The sequence below is a fragment of the Muntiacus reevesi genome, chromosome 21 (assembly GCF_963930625.1).
Source record: "Muntiacus reevesi chromosome 21, mMunRee1.1, whole genome shotgun sequence".
Taxonomy (NCBI): Eukaryota; Metazoa; Chordata; class Mammalia; order Artiodactyla; family Cervidae; genus Muntiacus; species Muntiacus reevesi.
In genome coordinates this window covers 42,142,880-42,157,636 of record NC_089269.1, presented here as the reverse complement: position 1 = coordinate 42,157,636, position 14,757 = coordinate 42,142,880, and the positions used below count along the sequence as shown (strand labels likewise).

The 14,757-nt window shown below is 39.2% G+C and overlaps 1 protein-coding gene across 2 annotated transcripts in view; it reads left to right on the top strand.

The window, feature by feature from the left end:
* MRPL39 (mitochondrial ribosomal protein L39) overlaps positions 1–14,442 on the top strand; it is a 29,179-nt gene extending 14,737 nt beyond the window's left edge. The window contains exon 9 of one of the 2 annotated variants that reach the window (XM_065913612.1): positions 10,786–14,442. In XM_065913612.1, coding sequence (XP_065769684.1) covers positions 10,786–10,794 — 9 coding nt within the window. In that variant the 3' untranslated portion in view covers positions 10,795–14,442. Of the gene's footprint in view, positions 1–703; positions 808–10,785 lie in introns of those variants that run through there. The other variant, XM_065913611.1, reaches the window with a different exon arrangement.
* The last annotated feature ends 315 nt before the right edge of the window (positions 14,443–14,757 follow it).

Here is a 14,757-nt window from a genome sequence, read left to right as displayed (position 1 = left end):
AGGAAGTGACCTATTGATAAACTCTTCCTGTTTACAAGCTCATTCTGCTGCCGGCATGGAAGATAATTGTGACTTAAGCCAGCAGCCCTCTAAGGGGCAGATGACAAGACCCTGAAGTTCAAGCAGGGCAGTGGGAATGGCTGTGAGAGTTACGTAGGGGGAATTAATAGGACTGTTGATCAGATATGCAGCCGAGAGAAATGTGGGCTCTCGCATGCCTGGCTCGGGCGTCCGAGTGGAGCACGTCCCTGAGATGGATAATACAGGAAGTGGAGCAGGTCGTAGGAATGCCCTTTGGCTCTGTTTGTTTCCTGAGTGACATGTAACAAATATTAACACAGAGATATCTATTCCACTAAACCTGTAGTATACTGTGTTCAAAATAGAATTACTGATTTTTTCAACAAAATTAATTGATTTAAAATACTTCGTTGATTTCATTTTATAGATGAAAAATACAATGACAAACTTGAGAAGCCTAGATGTGTGTCTCAGATTATATTTTTAGTGGAATTGTACTTTACTTGATAATTTATATTGGTAACTTGGTTGTATAAGTTTTCTTCTCTTTCTACTTAACTTTTTATAATTACTATTGAAAAAGAAAGGCAAAGGATTATTAAAAAAGACTGCAGTGATTTTAAACGGTGAGTGAAGCATGAAAGTGTTTATTAGAGAAGTAAAGCTATTTATGTTTTTACAGGTAACTGAAGATCAAACTAAGCCTACAGAGAAGAGTGCATCTACCTAGTTACTTCCTCAAATTTAAATATGTATAGTAAATTAAAATAAAAGTTTTCTATGTAATGTTTGTGCGTGCTTATAAAATGAACTGTCTTTTTCTGAGATTTATACTGGATTACTTTCTCCTTTCTCCTTTCTCTGAAGGGAAAAACAATAAGAATTTTATATAGAAACAAACCTTCCCCCTTCTACTACCTGGATGCAACATTTAGGCATGTTTTCTACTTTCAGGGCTTTTTTGTACATACATAAACATATATGTCGTTGTTGTTTAATTGTTAAGTCGTAACCGATTCTTGTGGCCCCGTGGACTGTAGCTGCCAGGCTCCTCTGTCCATGGGATTTCCTAGGCAAGAATGATGGAGTGGGCTGCCCTGCCATCCTCAGGTGATCTTCCTGACCCAGGGATTGAACCTGCGTCTCCTGCATTGGCAGGTGGATTCTTCACTGCTGAGCCCCAGGGAAGCCCCATAAACATATATGCACAAATACGAAGTTAATCTTTTACAAACATAAATAGGATCATACTAGTTTTCCTTTTTCACTGTTTTAAACAGTGATGCAGTAAACATCTTTGTGCAAAATGGCATGTGTTTTGAGGATAGATAGATTAACTGCTACTGAGTGAGTGTTTTCCATAAACTGGTCATTGTGCTGAGCTTTTCATATGGAATCTCTTATTTAAATCTCACAACAGCCTGTTAATAAGGTGTTTCCAGTTTGTGAGTGAGGCGACTGGAACCTGGCAAGTATTAATAGCAAAGCTAGAAATTGGATCCAGGTGCTTTCACTCCCATGCCCTTATGTCTGATGTACTATGCTCTTGTTCGTGTTTAACAGATGCATATGAATTTGTGAATCTTTCAGAAGATACTGATGGAGTTATATATTCATTTGTTTGTTCCTTTATTTCCTAGTCCGTGAATGATCTCCTTCCTCTGGAGTCAGATTTGCTTATCTCAATTTTTCATGTTTCGGGTTCCCCCTAACCATTCCCCACCCCCAAATCTAGCGACTGTTGGTTGTTAGTTTTAGTTGAGAATGCGGCTGTAGGGAAGGAGATTGAGTGGTAGCTCTGCGGTATGGGTGAGGTTTGGCTTCTCTAAGGATGAGTAGATGAAGCTGGCTGTTAGGATGGGGATTTTCTAGTGCTAAAATGAAGAACTTGTCAGTTTTGATGACTAGTTTCTATGGTGACTCTTCTGATTCTCTCTCAACTCTTCTGTAACTATTGTATGAAATCCCTCCAATATTTTACCTGTGGACCAATGTCTAGACTCAGGCCTTTCTGTATTTGGCAGTTGTGGTGGGGGTGGAAAACGACTGGTTTGTATATAGACCTTTGCTGAGCACATTCTTTTTAGTCCCTCTTCTGTCTTGTGTCTACCAGCGTCTTTGAGGTTCTCTGGCTGGGCAGGTCGGCTCCCTCTTCTGCAGGACCCCCCACGTATTCTGGGTGGTGACGTCCTCCACCGTTGCACTGGTCATTTCACTGTCTGTCTTTTAGCAACAGGGCGAGATTTCTTGTCTGCTGTTGCTCTCCTCTCCCGTACCCTTTGTTGTTTGTGGGTTTATGCTTTGAATTCTTTTACAAAATTGTGAAATGTCTTCAGCTTACAAAATATAATTTAACACACCCTTATGTGGATGGACATTTTTCATGCTTTTGGGGCATGAACAAGCCCCTTGAACAAGCATTCTTTGGTGACTTCACCTTTTATGTATCCTGTCTTACCCAGTGGAGAGTAAAACTGAGCCTCTTAAGCTTTTCTTGCGATAAGAGCCCAGACAGGTGTCCTGGGCTCAGTGGTTAGACACAGCTGTCTGAAATTTGAAAGCAGTGCAGGGAAGCAGGGACGTGACTTTTAAGGTGGCGGCAACAACAGCGGCAGAGGTCTCATCTTGTGGATGATGTTGGACTGAGCCCAGTAGTTTTCCCCCTGCAGCTGCCCTGTGGTAACAGGGGCATTTCCTTGGGTCCTGTAACCTGGTCTCTGAGCCTGAGCCTTATGAACCATTTGTTTTTTGCTTAAATGAGTAGATCCTATTGTTTGCAACCAAGAATGTTAACCTGTAGCCACTGCCCAAATTAACCATCGTTAATCTTTTCCCTTATCAGATCCTTTTGTTTTTAAATCAAGGAAAAGCTGCCTATCCATTGAAGATTTTCCTCGTTATTTCTTTCTAAGAAGAACTACTGTCCTTTTTGTGCATATCCTTACCATTCATGATTTGCAGTGTATAATATTCTTTGTATATTATACTGAACATAATTGGTTTCATGATATGCATGTTCTCTTGAAACTTGCTTCCGTTGCTCGGCATTGTGTATTCACATTTAACATGGTGATACATGTAGAGCTAGTGTGTGTGCTGAGCTGGTTAATGCATGTAGGTGGTATATAGTATCCCATTGTATGATTAATCCCATGATTAATTCATTTTCTTATTGATGACCATTGAATATGGTCTTGAGTTTCTAGTATTATAAACAGTACTGCAGAAAAGACTCTATTTATGTTTCTTTTTGTATACATTTGACAGTATCTGGGGTGGAACGTGCATCTTCAACTACTAAATATGTCAGCCACCACAGCAGTGGTACTAGTTTATTCCCTATCAGCAGTCTGATAGCTCCTGTTTTCCCACTCCCTCACAAACACTTGTCATTGTCAGACCGTCAAATACTAGGTCAGTTGGATACACATGATCTAATTTAATACTGAGCATGTAGTGACAATGAACATCTCTTCATTTGTTTCATAGCCAGTAAGACTTCTGTGAGTGTATCAGTTTACAGACTTTACCCATTATTATTTTTTTTTTTATTGCATCCTTGGTCGTTTTAATAGGAGTTTCTTTATATATTCAGAAAGTTAAACCTTTGTCATTGCAAATCTCTAGTCTGACTGACTTCGTTGACACTGTATCTTACATGGTCAGAATTACTCATCTTTTCCTTTTATGATTTATATGCGTTTTGGAAATTTTCAAAAAGCCTTTCCTAACTTGAAGTTAATAAGGCATTCTTATAAGAAAGTTATAAGGTATTTTTTAATATTTTAAAGGCTTTTCATATTGCATCATTTATTTGACATTTAATTTTGCATATAGAGTGAGGGAAGGGATCTAATTTTGAATCCTTTCTTCCCCCACATGGGTTATCAGTTATTCTACATCATTATTTCCTCCCTCCTCTTCAGAGGTTACCACATAATATATCAGATTCCTTTACATGCCTGAGTCCTCACTGATCGGTTTGTCTATCCCCATACTGCTCTCACCCTGTTTTAATTATAACTTTGTAACATGTTTTGACTTAGGTGTGAATTCTTATTCCTTTTTCCCCCCCCAAATTTTCATGATTGTTGGATCTGTTTGTCAACGTCTGAGTGACTAGTGTGAAAAGCTGTTTTTCTGATAAAACAGCTTTTCTACAGATAATTCTACATGAGCTTCTTTAGGTTAGTGGTAAATACTTTTCATTCCTTTTAACTTTTTATATCATTTTGTTTTACTTTAAAGGTTTTCTCTTTAAAAAAAAGCATATAGGAATCTTTTTTCTCCTGTCTTAAATCCATTCTCCTACAGCGGTTGTGGATTTGACATTTTATATTTGCCTATTTTGTTTAGAGACTGTTTGTTAGCACTGTGTATTCCAGTTTGGAATTTTTATAACTTACTGGCAAATTGTTTCCTTTTTATCGCTGGATAAGGATCCTCCTTATCCCTAATAATGCTTTCTCCCCTTAATCTGGTTTCCTCAATCTATTTTTTCTTTACTCTGGTTCTATTTTCACATTACATTTTTGTTAGTGTTTACATAGTATGCATTTTTCTGTCCCTTTTCAACTTTTTAAAAATGTTATGTTTTAAGTCCGTTTTTCATAAATAGCATAAAATCATTGAACTTTCTTTTAAAATCCAGTCTTGGAATGTCTTTTAAGAAGTATGTTTTAATTCATATACCTCTTCTTGTGATTACTACTTTGCATTCTTTTCTCTCCTTTCTTCCTAAACACTGGATTTTGATCCAGTTTTCCTTTTTTTCTCTTCTTTTCTTCCTATTTTATTTTTTAAATTTATTTTTTATTGAAGGATAATTGCTTTACAGAATTTTGTTGTTTTCTGTCAAACCTCAACATGAATCGGCCATAGGTATACATATATTCCCCCCCCTTTTGAACCTCCCTCCTGAGTAATATGGATTACTCAGTCATAAAAAGGAATGCATTTGAGTCAGTTCTGATGAGGTGGATGAACCTAGAACCTGTCTTACAGAGTGAAGTGAGTTAGAGAAAGATAAATATTCTAATGCACATATATGGAATCTAGAAAAATGGTACTGAAGAATTTATTTACAGGGCACCAGTGGAGAAACACATAGAGAACAGACTTTTCTTCCTATTTTAGAATTTACGTATTCTGTTTCGATTCTTTCAGCCTATAGAATTCTATTTGTACTAAATATCCCATTTGTGTTAAATAAAGGTGTACCACTGTTAAGTTAGAACCCTGTTGATGGTGGACTTTACGTTTTTGCTTTTAAAATAATGCTTCAACTGATAACCTTGCACATATGATACTCCAGATGTGCTGATAGTTCTACAGTTTAAATTCTTACAGGGGATCCTGTAGGTCAAAGGGTTATGTGTATTTTAAGTTTTAATATAGGTAACATCCTTTTGAAGATAAATTTATTCAGTTAGATTTTAGATTTGATAAATATATTAAAGGTAAAATACTTATTTTTAGGGGAAACTACTACTGCAGTGTTATTTCTAAGGGATCTCAAAGTTGGGTGTTATATCAGGCTTGCCTGGGGGGAGAAAAAAAGACAAATTTTTGTATATATACTTTTAGTGATGGAATTTCTTAAAACAAATATGGAGACTGCCCTCTTGAGCTGCAGAATTTAGGAAAAGCCAAACTGATGCTCGAGTTGAGTCCATGCAGGTTTATTGAAAAACAGTCCCTCAGGTCTGAGAATACAGATGTGCCAGGTACAGACAGTCTCCAACATCAGAACAAGTTGTATTTCCAGAGTCGGTGGAGACTTGGATACGTTTCCCGATTTCACTTAAGCAACTGTGAGCAAGGCCCTGGGCTGAGTTTACAGGGGTATTTCTTCCCTGGAGGAGCCCATGATCTAGAGGAGAGGACTGTGTGCACAACGAGGACAACACAGGGCACGGCGCGAAGCTCCTTCACAGGAGAGCTGCAAACTGTACTTTGGGGGGCGGGCGAGAAGGGTCCTTTTTGGGTGCAGCCCCCTTCAGGGCTCTCTTCCTGTGTTCTCAGCATGGGCAAACGGGTTAGAAATTGCTGAGCTGTCAGCATTTGGGAAAGGGTAGGCTTTTCCTAAGTGGAGACCGGGTATGAAGATGGTTGAAGCCTCGACAGCGTAGGGGGGTGTGAGTGAGGGAGCACGGCAGCGACGTCTCACGCTTGTTTCTTTAGCCAGCCCACCCTTTTGGCAGGGAGTGGCACCTCGTTGCTTCTTGACCCTCCCTGACTACTGTTCTGAGCTGATCGGTTGGACCTAGATAGTGTCAACACAGGGTCATTGATTGGTTAGAGTTGGTGGCAGCTGGTATCGGTGGGCAGCTTTCAAGTCAGGTGGGTTTGTTGAAGATGGTTAGGGTGTTTTGAGCAGGAAAGGATAATGGGACCTGAAATTTAATTGCTGCTTATCCCCCGAAGAGGTCAAGGATAACTACATCTCACCACTCAGCTCTCGTGGCAGAACTTCTGATTACACAGCAAATGGTGTGTAGACATTACACCTGTATGTTGCAGGATTTCTGCTGACCACCATTCCTAGTTGCCATGTCAACAGTGGGCTTCCTAGGTGGCACTAACTGGTAAAGAGACATGAGACTCGGGTTTGATCCCTGGGTTGCCAATGCAAGAGACATGAGACTCGGGTTTGATCCCTGGGTTGGGAAGATCACGTGGAGAGGGGCATGGCAACCCATTCCAGTATTCTTGCCTGGAGAGTCCCATGGACAGAGGAGCCTGGCGGGCCATAGTCCATAGGGTCTCAAAGAGTGGGACATGAACTGAGGTGACTTAGCATGCATGCATGTCAACAGTACTCCTGGGTATAAACTATTATTCTTTAGAGTCACTTTATGAGCCACTTGTATCTGGATCGCTTGGTTAGCTTGGTAGAAAAGTAGTTCCCTTAGTTTTATTACAGAATCAGATTTTTTTTTTTTTTTGCAGTGGGGAGGGGGTGGGTGCACCTGGGAACCTGTCCCTTGATAAGTTTTCCAGGTAAAAATCACTGTCTAGCTCTTTAGTTATATATAGAACTTCCCAGTCATTTGTTTGCCATAATGAACTTATTTACCACAAATCTCCTCTTTGAGCCTATCAGTATATTTACAGTATATTCACTGCATTTACACTAGTTTGTTTTCACAGTTGGACTTGGTATGATAATGGTGTAATTAAGTCAGTAAACAGTGGGATATGGAAATGCAAGATGGCAGATGGGCCGTCAGGGGTACCGCCTCCTCTAGTGCAATCATCCACACACCAGAGCACATTAGGATTCAGTGTGCTAAGTGCTGGTGGTCCAGGAGACCCCTGAGCTTTGCAAAGACAGGCGGAACAGTGATCCAAGGTAGGCAAGACGTCATTGGGGTGATAGCTGAGAAATGCACCTAACAAAATCGTTACTTAAATTGTTAGGGGTATATGTGTGTTAGTCCAGGTGGCACTAGTGGTAAAGAACCTGTCTGCAAATGCAGGAGATGTAAGAGACGTGAGTTCGATCCCTGGGTCGGGAAAATCCCCTGGAGCAAGGCAGGGCAACCCACTCCAGTATTGCCTGGAGAAATCTCATGGACAGAGGAGCCTGGGGGACTGTGGGCCATAGGGTCGCAAACAGACACGACTGAAGCGACTTAGTACGCATGCGTGTGTTGCCAGCTGAAGACTAACACTGGAAGACTTGGATTAGTTAAAACACAGCTTCACTTTTCCCTCCTTACTTTGTCTATATTTTCCCCTTTATTTTTAATCTATTGAGTCTATCTGGCTGCCAGCAGTGGATAGGAAAGGACTGGTCTTTAATTTAGAGAGTTTCTGGAAAAAGAGAGTCAGATCCTAGACAACCCTCTTGACATACTTCAATGTTTTAAAATGAATCAGGTCCTGCATAATGTAGTGCTTCATTCAATTCAGTTATTCTGTGTACAAAATTGGGTTCCTTTTCCCTTGGCCTGCCTTTTTCCAGAACCCTCCTTCACTTCAGCCACATTTGGTTTGTCACTTTAACACACACACACACACCCTTCCTCCAACCCAAATGCACACCCAGTCTTACTCATGTTCCAAGAATTTTTGAAATGACTGACTATATTGATCAGAAGGACTCCATCTGAGAGCAGGAGATCAGGAACTAGAAGTCTAAGAGGTCAGGTTCTTGCAGTATCTAGGTTCTCTGAGTGGTCACCATAGGGTTATAGTTAAACTGAAGTTATTCTGTCCTTGGGGAGATCTGTGATGGTAGATCACTCACTTTAGAGACTGAAATTTAAATGTCTTAAAGCTAGTGTTTAGCACTTAATGCGTAGTAGACATCATACAAACACTTTGATTTAAGCCTGTCATCCTTATGAAATGTAGTTGTCATTTTACTGATGAGGAGGCTGAAGCGTAGATTAAGTCACTCCCCTTAATTTCGTCTACTCTAGTGCTTTTCAAATGAAGCATTTCACAGCATGATTTTAACACCTGCCTTTTTGATGTTCATAGTGTTTCATCATAACAGCAGAAAGATAATACTAGCTTAGTGTATTCCAGGCCTTAACACTTTGGGTCTTGGTGGCTGTAGGTTGCAAGCAGGGTTTTGAAGAATTGGGAATCAAAACAAGGACTCCTCTTGTAGCCAAGCAGTGCAGATGAGATGAACAGTCCCAAGAAACCCCCTTCAGTGCCACCTACCAATGTGGGGGCTCCATGGAGTCCAATGTTCACTCCAAGGGTTAAGAGGAGAAATTTACCTTGGCAGCAGACATAGCTTGAACAGAAATGGGGGGCAGGCCAAGGGGATGCCCTCATGAGAATTCTGTGTCCTAGGAGGCAGGGATGTTTCCCTTAGTGTTCTCATAATTTTTTCCTATTGTCTTTTTTTGTGTGTAAATAGCTTCTGAAATGACAGTTTGTACTTTGCAAAAGAAAAAAAGACTATAACAAAATTATTTTAAATCAACTAAAGACTCAAGAGGTTTATTTGGTTAGAGTGCATAACCCATTTGACAAAAATGTTGAAAAGAGTTGCTTAATACAAATACACATTAAATATGCTAACAATTAGCTACATATATGTAAGGGATGTAGTCCTATAATTATGGAGAAAGGTAGCAAAGGAATCTGAACCTGAAAAATTCTCTAAATCAAATCATTAGCTTTTCACTAACAAAGGGGGATTAGTTCTTGGAGTAATTTTACTATAACATTAATGTACTCTATATTTTACAATCTGTATTTTACAAATGAGTTCTCTATCTCATGTAAGCCTCATACCAACATTATAAAGTATTAGCACAATTCTGTGGAAGGAGAAACAGACTGAGAGGAAAAGTGGATTCTCTTACCCCACAAAGTTACAATGTGACTGAGCTGTTGAATTTGAAGCTAGATTTGGGACTTAATTTCAAGTATGAAGTTTTTGATTAAATCTCTATGTCTTGTAGGGAAAAAACAGAGGTTAGCTCTCAGATGTCATTTACCATACTAATTTTTAAAAATATTTCATTTTTTAAAAACAAATTATCATAGCCTTTCAGTTCCCCCTTGAGATTCAAAATATCCATTTTACACTAAAGTTATCTAATAGAGTTATTACATGGGGGAAAACATCAATTTCTAAATCTTTAAAACACATTTCTGAACAATCCGTGATGTACCTAGTGGATAGCAATAGTCCTAATTTTCAATTACAAAGATATTCTGGAAGCTTGTTTCAGAATGTGTTTAGTCCATATTTCTTCCAGTTGAATTGTTGAAAGTGTTTATGAACAGTTTCATAACCAGAATGAACAAACCATAACTTTAAAATTTAAAATGACAAGAATACATTTTCCACCGAAGATATAGATGTGGGCCTGAGGATTAAAGTAAAATCATTGGCATTCAGGCTATGGCTGGTAAGTCTTTAAAAAGACCTTACTCTTACAAGTTAATTTAATGTGGGACATCCCAGTGGCCAGATGAAGATTGACAGAAATATGAAGCCCGAGGTCGGAGTTGGTCCAGCAGGGTGACTCACGCTTCTCTGTCACCCTCCCACAGCAGTGGTTTGTTCCACGTGAACGCTAGGAACAGGCACTGTACCCTGTTAATGCTAACATGTAGGAGTCAGTCGGAGGTAAAAACCCCTATCACGATTAGCATTAACAGCACACAGCCCACAGCAAGCCTCCAGCACGCGGAGGATGAGGCATAGAGAAATTAAACCACAGATTTCTCCTTCCTGGTCTGCGCCACCTGCAAGAGAGAGAAAAACGATCGTGTACACAGATGGAGTTATAAAGCTGGAGTTTCAGAATATAAATCTGAAAGTAAAAACAATTTTTTGTTTTTTTTTTAAGGGAGAGAGTTCATTAAATCCTACTTAGTCATTTGTGGAAAAGGGTACAAAAACTGGCAAGTAAAGGATGATATTTTTACCTTTAAGTCTATTTGAAGACTATCTTAACATTTGTTTTAAATTCTAATGTAGTTTTGAAGTATCACACCGTACGTATCATCTTCTTTAAAACAAAAGCGAAAGCACTCTTCAAAGTCCAAAATGCTGAAATGCAAAGAGGAGACCTTGCATCCTGACCTAGTACTATCTCTTCTGATTTTTATCTCTCCTAGGAAGTGGGTAATTTAAGTAAAAGGCCAAAATATTAAAAATAGTGCTCAGAGATTTCTAAAGATTAAAACCGAGTTAACTTGTTTTATAGAGATAGATTTCAGGCTAGATTTTCATTCTGTAATAAATAGTTGTGGTTTTACCTTTTTTTTTTTTTCTTTTTTCAGGAGATATGATACAGGCCGTGGAGGTGTTGTCTACAAGTGAATTCATCATAAGATGGCCCCCTCTTCTATTTAGAGATTCCTCAAGGGAAAGCAGTTCCAGTGGCTTTGGTTTTGATCTACGTAAGGGAAGTATGACTTACAGACTGCTGGGTTTCAGACTGCTTGCCTTCAGCAGAGTGGATTAAAAAAAGAAAAAGATGAATTTGCTACTTCCTGTCAGGGTCTGATTTTACTCTCTCAGATACAGTGACATTTCTCCCACAAGCTTCTGGTTTCGGTGTTACTACAGCAGAACCTAGAAGTTAGAGTGTCATTCAAGTGTGTGGTTGCCTTCAGCACAAGAGGGGAATCACCTTCTCTTTTATTTAATCATGAAACCAGCTAGATGTGAAATTGTGATTAAGTTCAAAAGAAGTGTATAAAGTTAAAAATTCCCCAATGAATATATTTTGGCAGGGCAGAATATCGTGGTTTGGAAATTTCCAGACCAAGGAAATTTGTCATTCTTACTGATAGTTCTTTTTTCTCTTGAACTTTGCTGTTTTCTGAGATGAATTAATGATGAAGAACTTTGAATTCAGTGATGTCAGTTCAGGATTTTAGTTTTTTTTTTTTTTACAGATTTTCAGTCAATAAAGGTTGTAAAGATAAGGACTTTTTTCCCCCTCTCATAGGGCATTGGACTCGGTAAATGCTCAACAAATGTACATAACATCCCAACATTACTTCCTGCAGCCAATACAATTCAACCTTCTTTTAAAGGACTGTGTCTAATTTGTTTTTAAGGTAAACTGCTTGCATACTGTTCTTCCTATAAATTTTACTCCTGGTGTTTAAAATGATGTCTGAGCAAAGGTATGAAATGAAATATATTTAGTATAATAATCAGAGTCTTTTTCTTTTTCATCTTGTGTCAAAATTGCCTGATGTGAGTGTTCAGAAAAGTTTAATACTGTATTAAAAATTCTAATAGCATTTTTTTTCTTTTACCACACAGCAGAGCATATGGCACCTTAGTTCTCTGAGCAGGGATCCGACCCATGCACCCTGCAGTGGGAAGGAAGCGTGGAGTCTTAACCACTGGACGGCCAGGGAAGTCCTGTAACGACTTTTACTTTTTTTATTGGTTCAAGCACTGAAGGTATGCTGAAATACAAGTGTCACACGGGTCTCCTTTTGTTCTCAGCACTCAGACAGAAACTGTGGTACTGTGTCATCTAGACAGACCCTCAGGCATGATGAATTCCTAAAACTGTGCAGTTTGTCCAAATATACTGTGCCGTGTTGCTTCAGTCGTGTCCGACTCTTTGTGACCCCATGGACTGTAGCCCCTCAGACTCCTCTGCCCATGGGATTCTCCAGGCAGGAATACTGGAGTGGGTTGCCCTGCCTTCCTCCAGAGGATCTTCCCGACCCAGGGATCGAACACAAGTCCCCTGCATTGTAGACCGATTCTTCATTGTCTGAGCCACCAGGGAAGCCCTCAAATATGCTACACAATTTTAAATATCACTTAAAACATGAGAGATGAAAAGCATTCATCCCAATAAACCAAATACAGAAGAAATTATCCCAGGATAGTATTGTTAAAAGTATAGTCAGCAGACTTTGAGACATTAGAGTGACCAGCAGGTCACTCACCCAGCAGTGTTCAAACTGCTCACTTTCACTGTTTATGCCTGGGCTTGCAAGGAGAACCCAAGCCAATGACAGAACTGCTATGCATCTGAGTGGAAACTAGTGATCACAGACAACAAAGCCTAGTCAGTTAGCCAAGGCACTGGGCACGGGATGTCAGGAGGTATTAAAAAACAGAGTGGTGTTATTCTGGAATTAGAATAGCCACCCAGCTGGTAGAGTGGCAGAGGAAGAATTACAGACCCAGCAATCAATAGCTACAGAGGCTAACCATTTGATAAGGCAGTAACCAGCGTGATGTTCAGTATAGGTCAACACCGAGAAATTTATATGGATTACACAATATGAGTTAGAGTGAAGGTCTCGACTGGGGTTCTTCTAAAGATCTACTTCAAACCCTTCACTCCACAGTACTTTCAGGACTGCAGTATGAAATGTCCATCATGAGTATAAACTTGACTATAGCACACTTCTTTTCAGGAGCTGAAGATGCCTGCGTGCTAAGTTGCTTCAGGCGTGTCCGACTCTGCAACAGACACCATGAACTGTAGCCCGCCAGGCTCCTCTATCCATGGGCTTCTCCAGGGAAGAATACTGGAGTGGGTTGCCATTTCCTCCGCCAGGGGATCTTCCCAACCCAGGAATTGGGTCTCTTATTATCTCCTGCATTGGCAGGCGGGTTCTTTACCACTGGCAAAAATAGGTTCCAAGTTAAATATAGTACCTGACAGTATTTATTACTCAGTAATTGAATGTCAAAACCACTCCTTCTTATCTTGAATTAAAATCTACCAAAATGCAGCACTACCTGCATTAGATAAATAACTACAAGAGACATCCTTCATTATATGACAGACCTGTTCTTCCTCTGGTAGTTAGATCTAACCTGAAGACAGCACTCTGGGGAAAATTCCCTTGTTATGCTTTACTGAAGGATGATTTTTTTTTTTTTTTTTAGGGGAGCATATGATTTCAACATATCCTTTTATTCTCACCTTATTGATTTGCCAGGAATGACATTAGCTGTATATTCAGAGTAGAATATGTTTCAGACTTGTCACTAAGGATCTCTTCACACATGAATTATAAGTTAGATCCTTCCACAATTTTATATATCTCTGAATTTTCTTATTTTGCTGCTTATTTTCAGCACCAACCACTTAATATTTGCATACCAAAACAACTGCATGCTATAAAGTTTTCTTTAAAAAGAAATGTCACAGTGATTGACTCTCATAACCAAGCCATCAGGGACAGCTCTCATTTTACTCAGCATGAAAGGTACAAATATTTTGAAACTATTAATTTGCTGTTACAAAGTAAATATACGCTTATTTCTACTGAAAGGCATGATCCTATATTGATGTAGTCATACAAATCCTAGCTCCAAGACCATTTTAATAGGTGAAAAATAACAAAATTACACTTTTGAAAATTAAAATGATTACGTTTAGATAACTTCCTTTATTTCCCCATTTTTATTTGATTTTCTTATATACCAGTAAAAAACATAACCATTAAAATGAAATTCAATGTTGATTCTTATTTGGATCTACTCACTGAAAGCGACAGATATAAGTGCATAAGAAAGCACCTAGCCTATAGCTGCATAAGAAAGCGTATATTTTTTTTCCACCAGAACTTACCCTATGTTTTGAAGTCGCTGTTTTGATTTAGGTCATAAAACTAAGCGGTGAAGTACGTGAAAAATCAAGATCCTGAGAAAGTCTGTACTTGTCATTGTTCATCTTTGGAAGAATAATTTTCTTGATTAACTTTTGACTTAGGGTGCTTGCACACGTGATGCTCCAAGGACCTGCCCCTCTAAAAATTCCACATCATAGTGTTTCCCTTCCGTTTTACTTAGTCTGAGCTTCTTACCATGAGAACCACTGCCTTTGGTCGGAGAACCACTGCCTTTGGTCGGAGAACCAAGATGGCAGGTAAGGTTTCAGTTAAAAAGTCCTTGAAATGCAAGTCAGTTATTTGGAGAAGGAGGAGAAAGGCGGTGTTGAAGCCCCTGCATGGACACCTCCACACAGACTTGCTTATTAGGTTAGTCAGCTAGTCATCTCTGCAAGCAGAGATCAAGGATAGAGGGAGGGCCAGGGTGGGCAAGTTTCAATGGGGATAAAGAGTGATTTAAAGCAAAGACATACCCTCAATTATCTGAGAGCTCCTCCTTTTCAACTCCAGCCTAAAAAAGCCACAGATTCAGTATTGAAAACAGCATCACCTGAGATTTAGTTCAGACCTCTGTGTTTCAACCTCTGTGTATTATAAAACTGCAAAAAAAGTGTTTGATTTCTCAATAATTCTTCATAAAAACCTTAA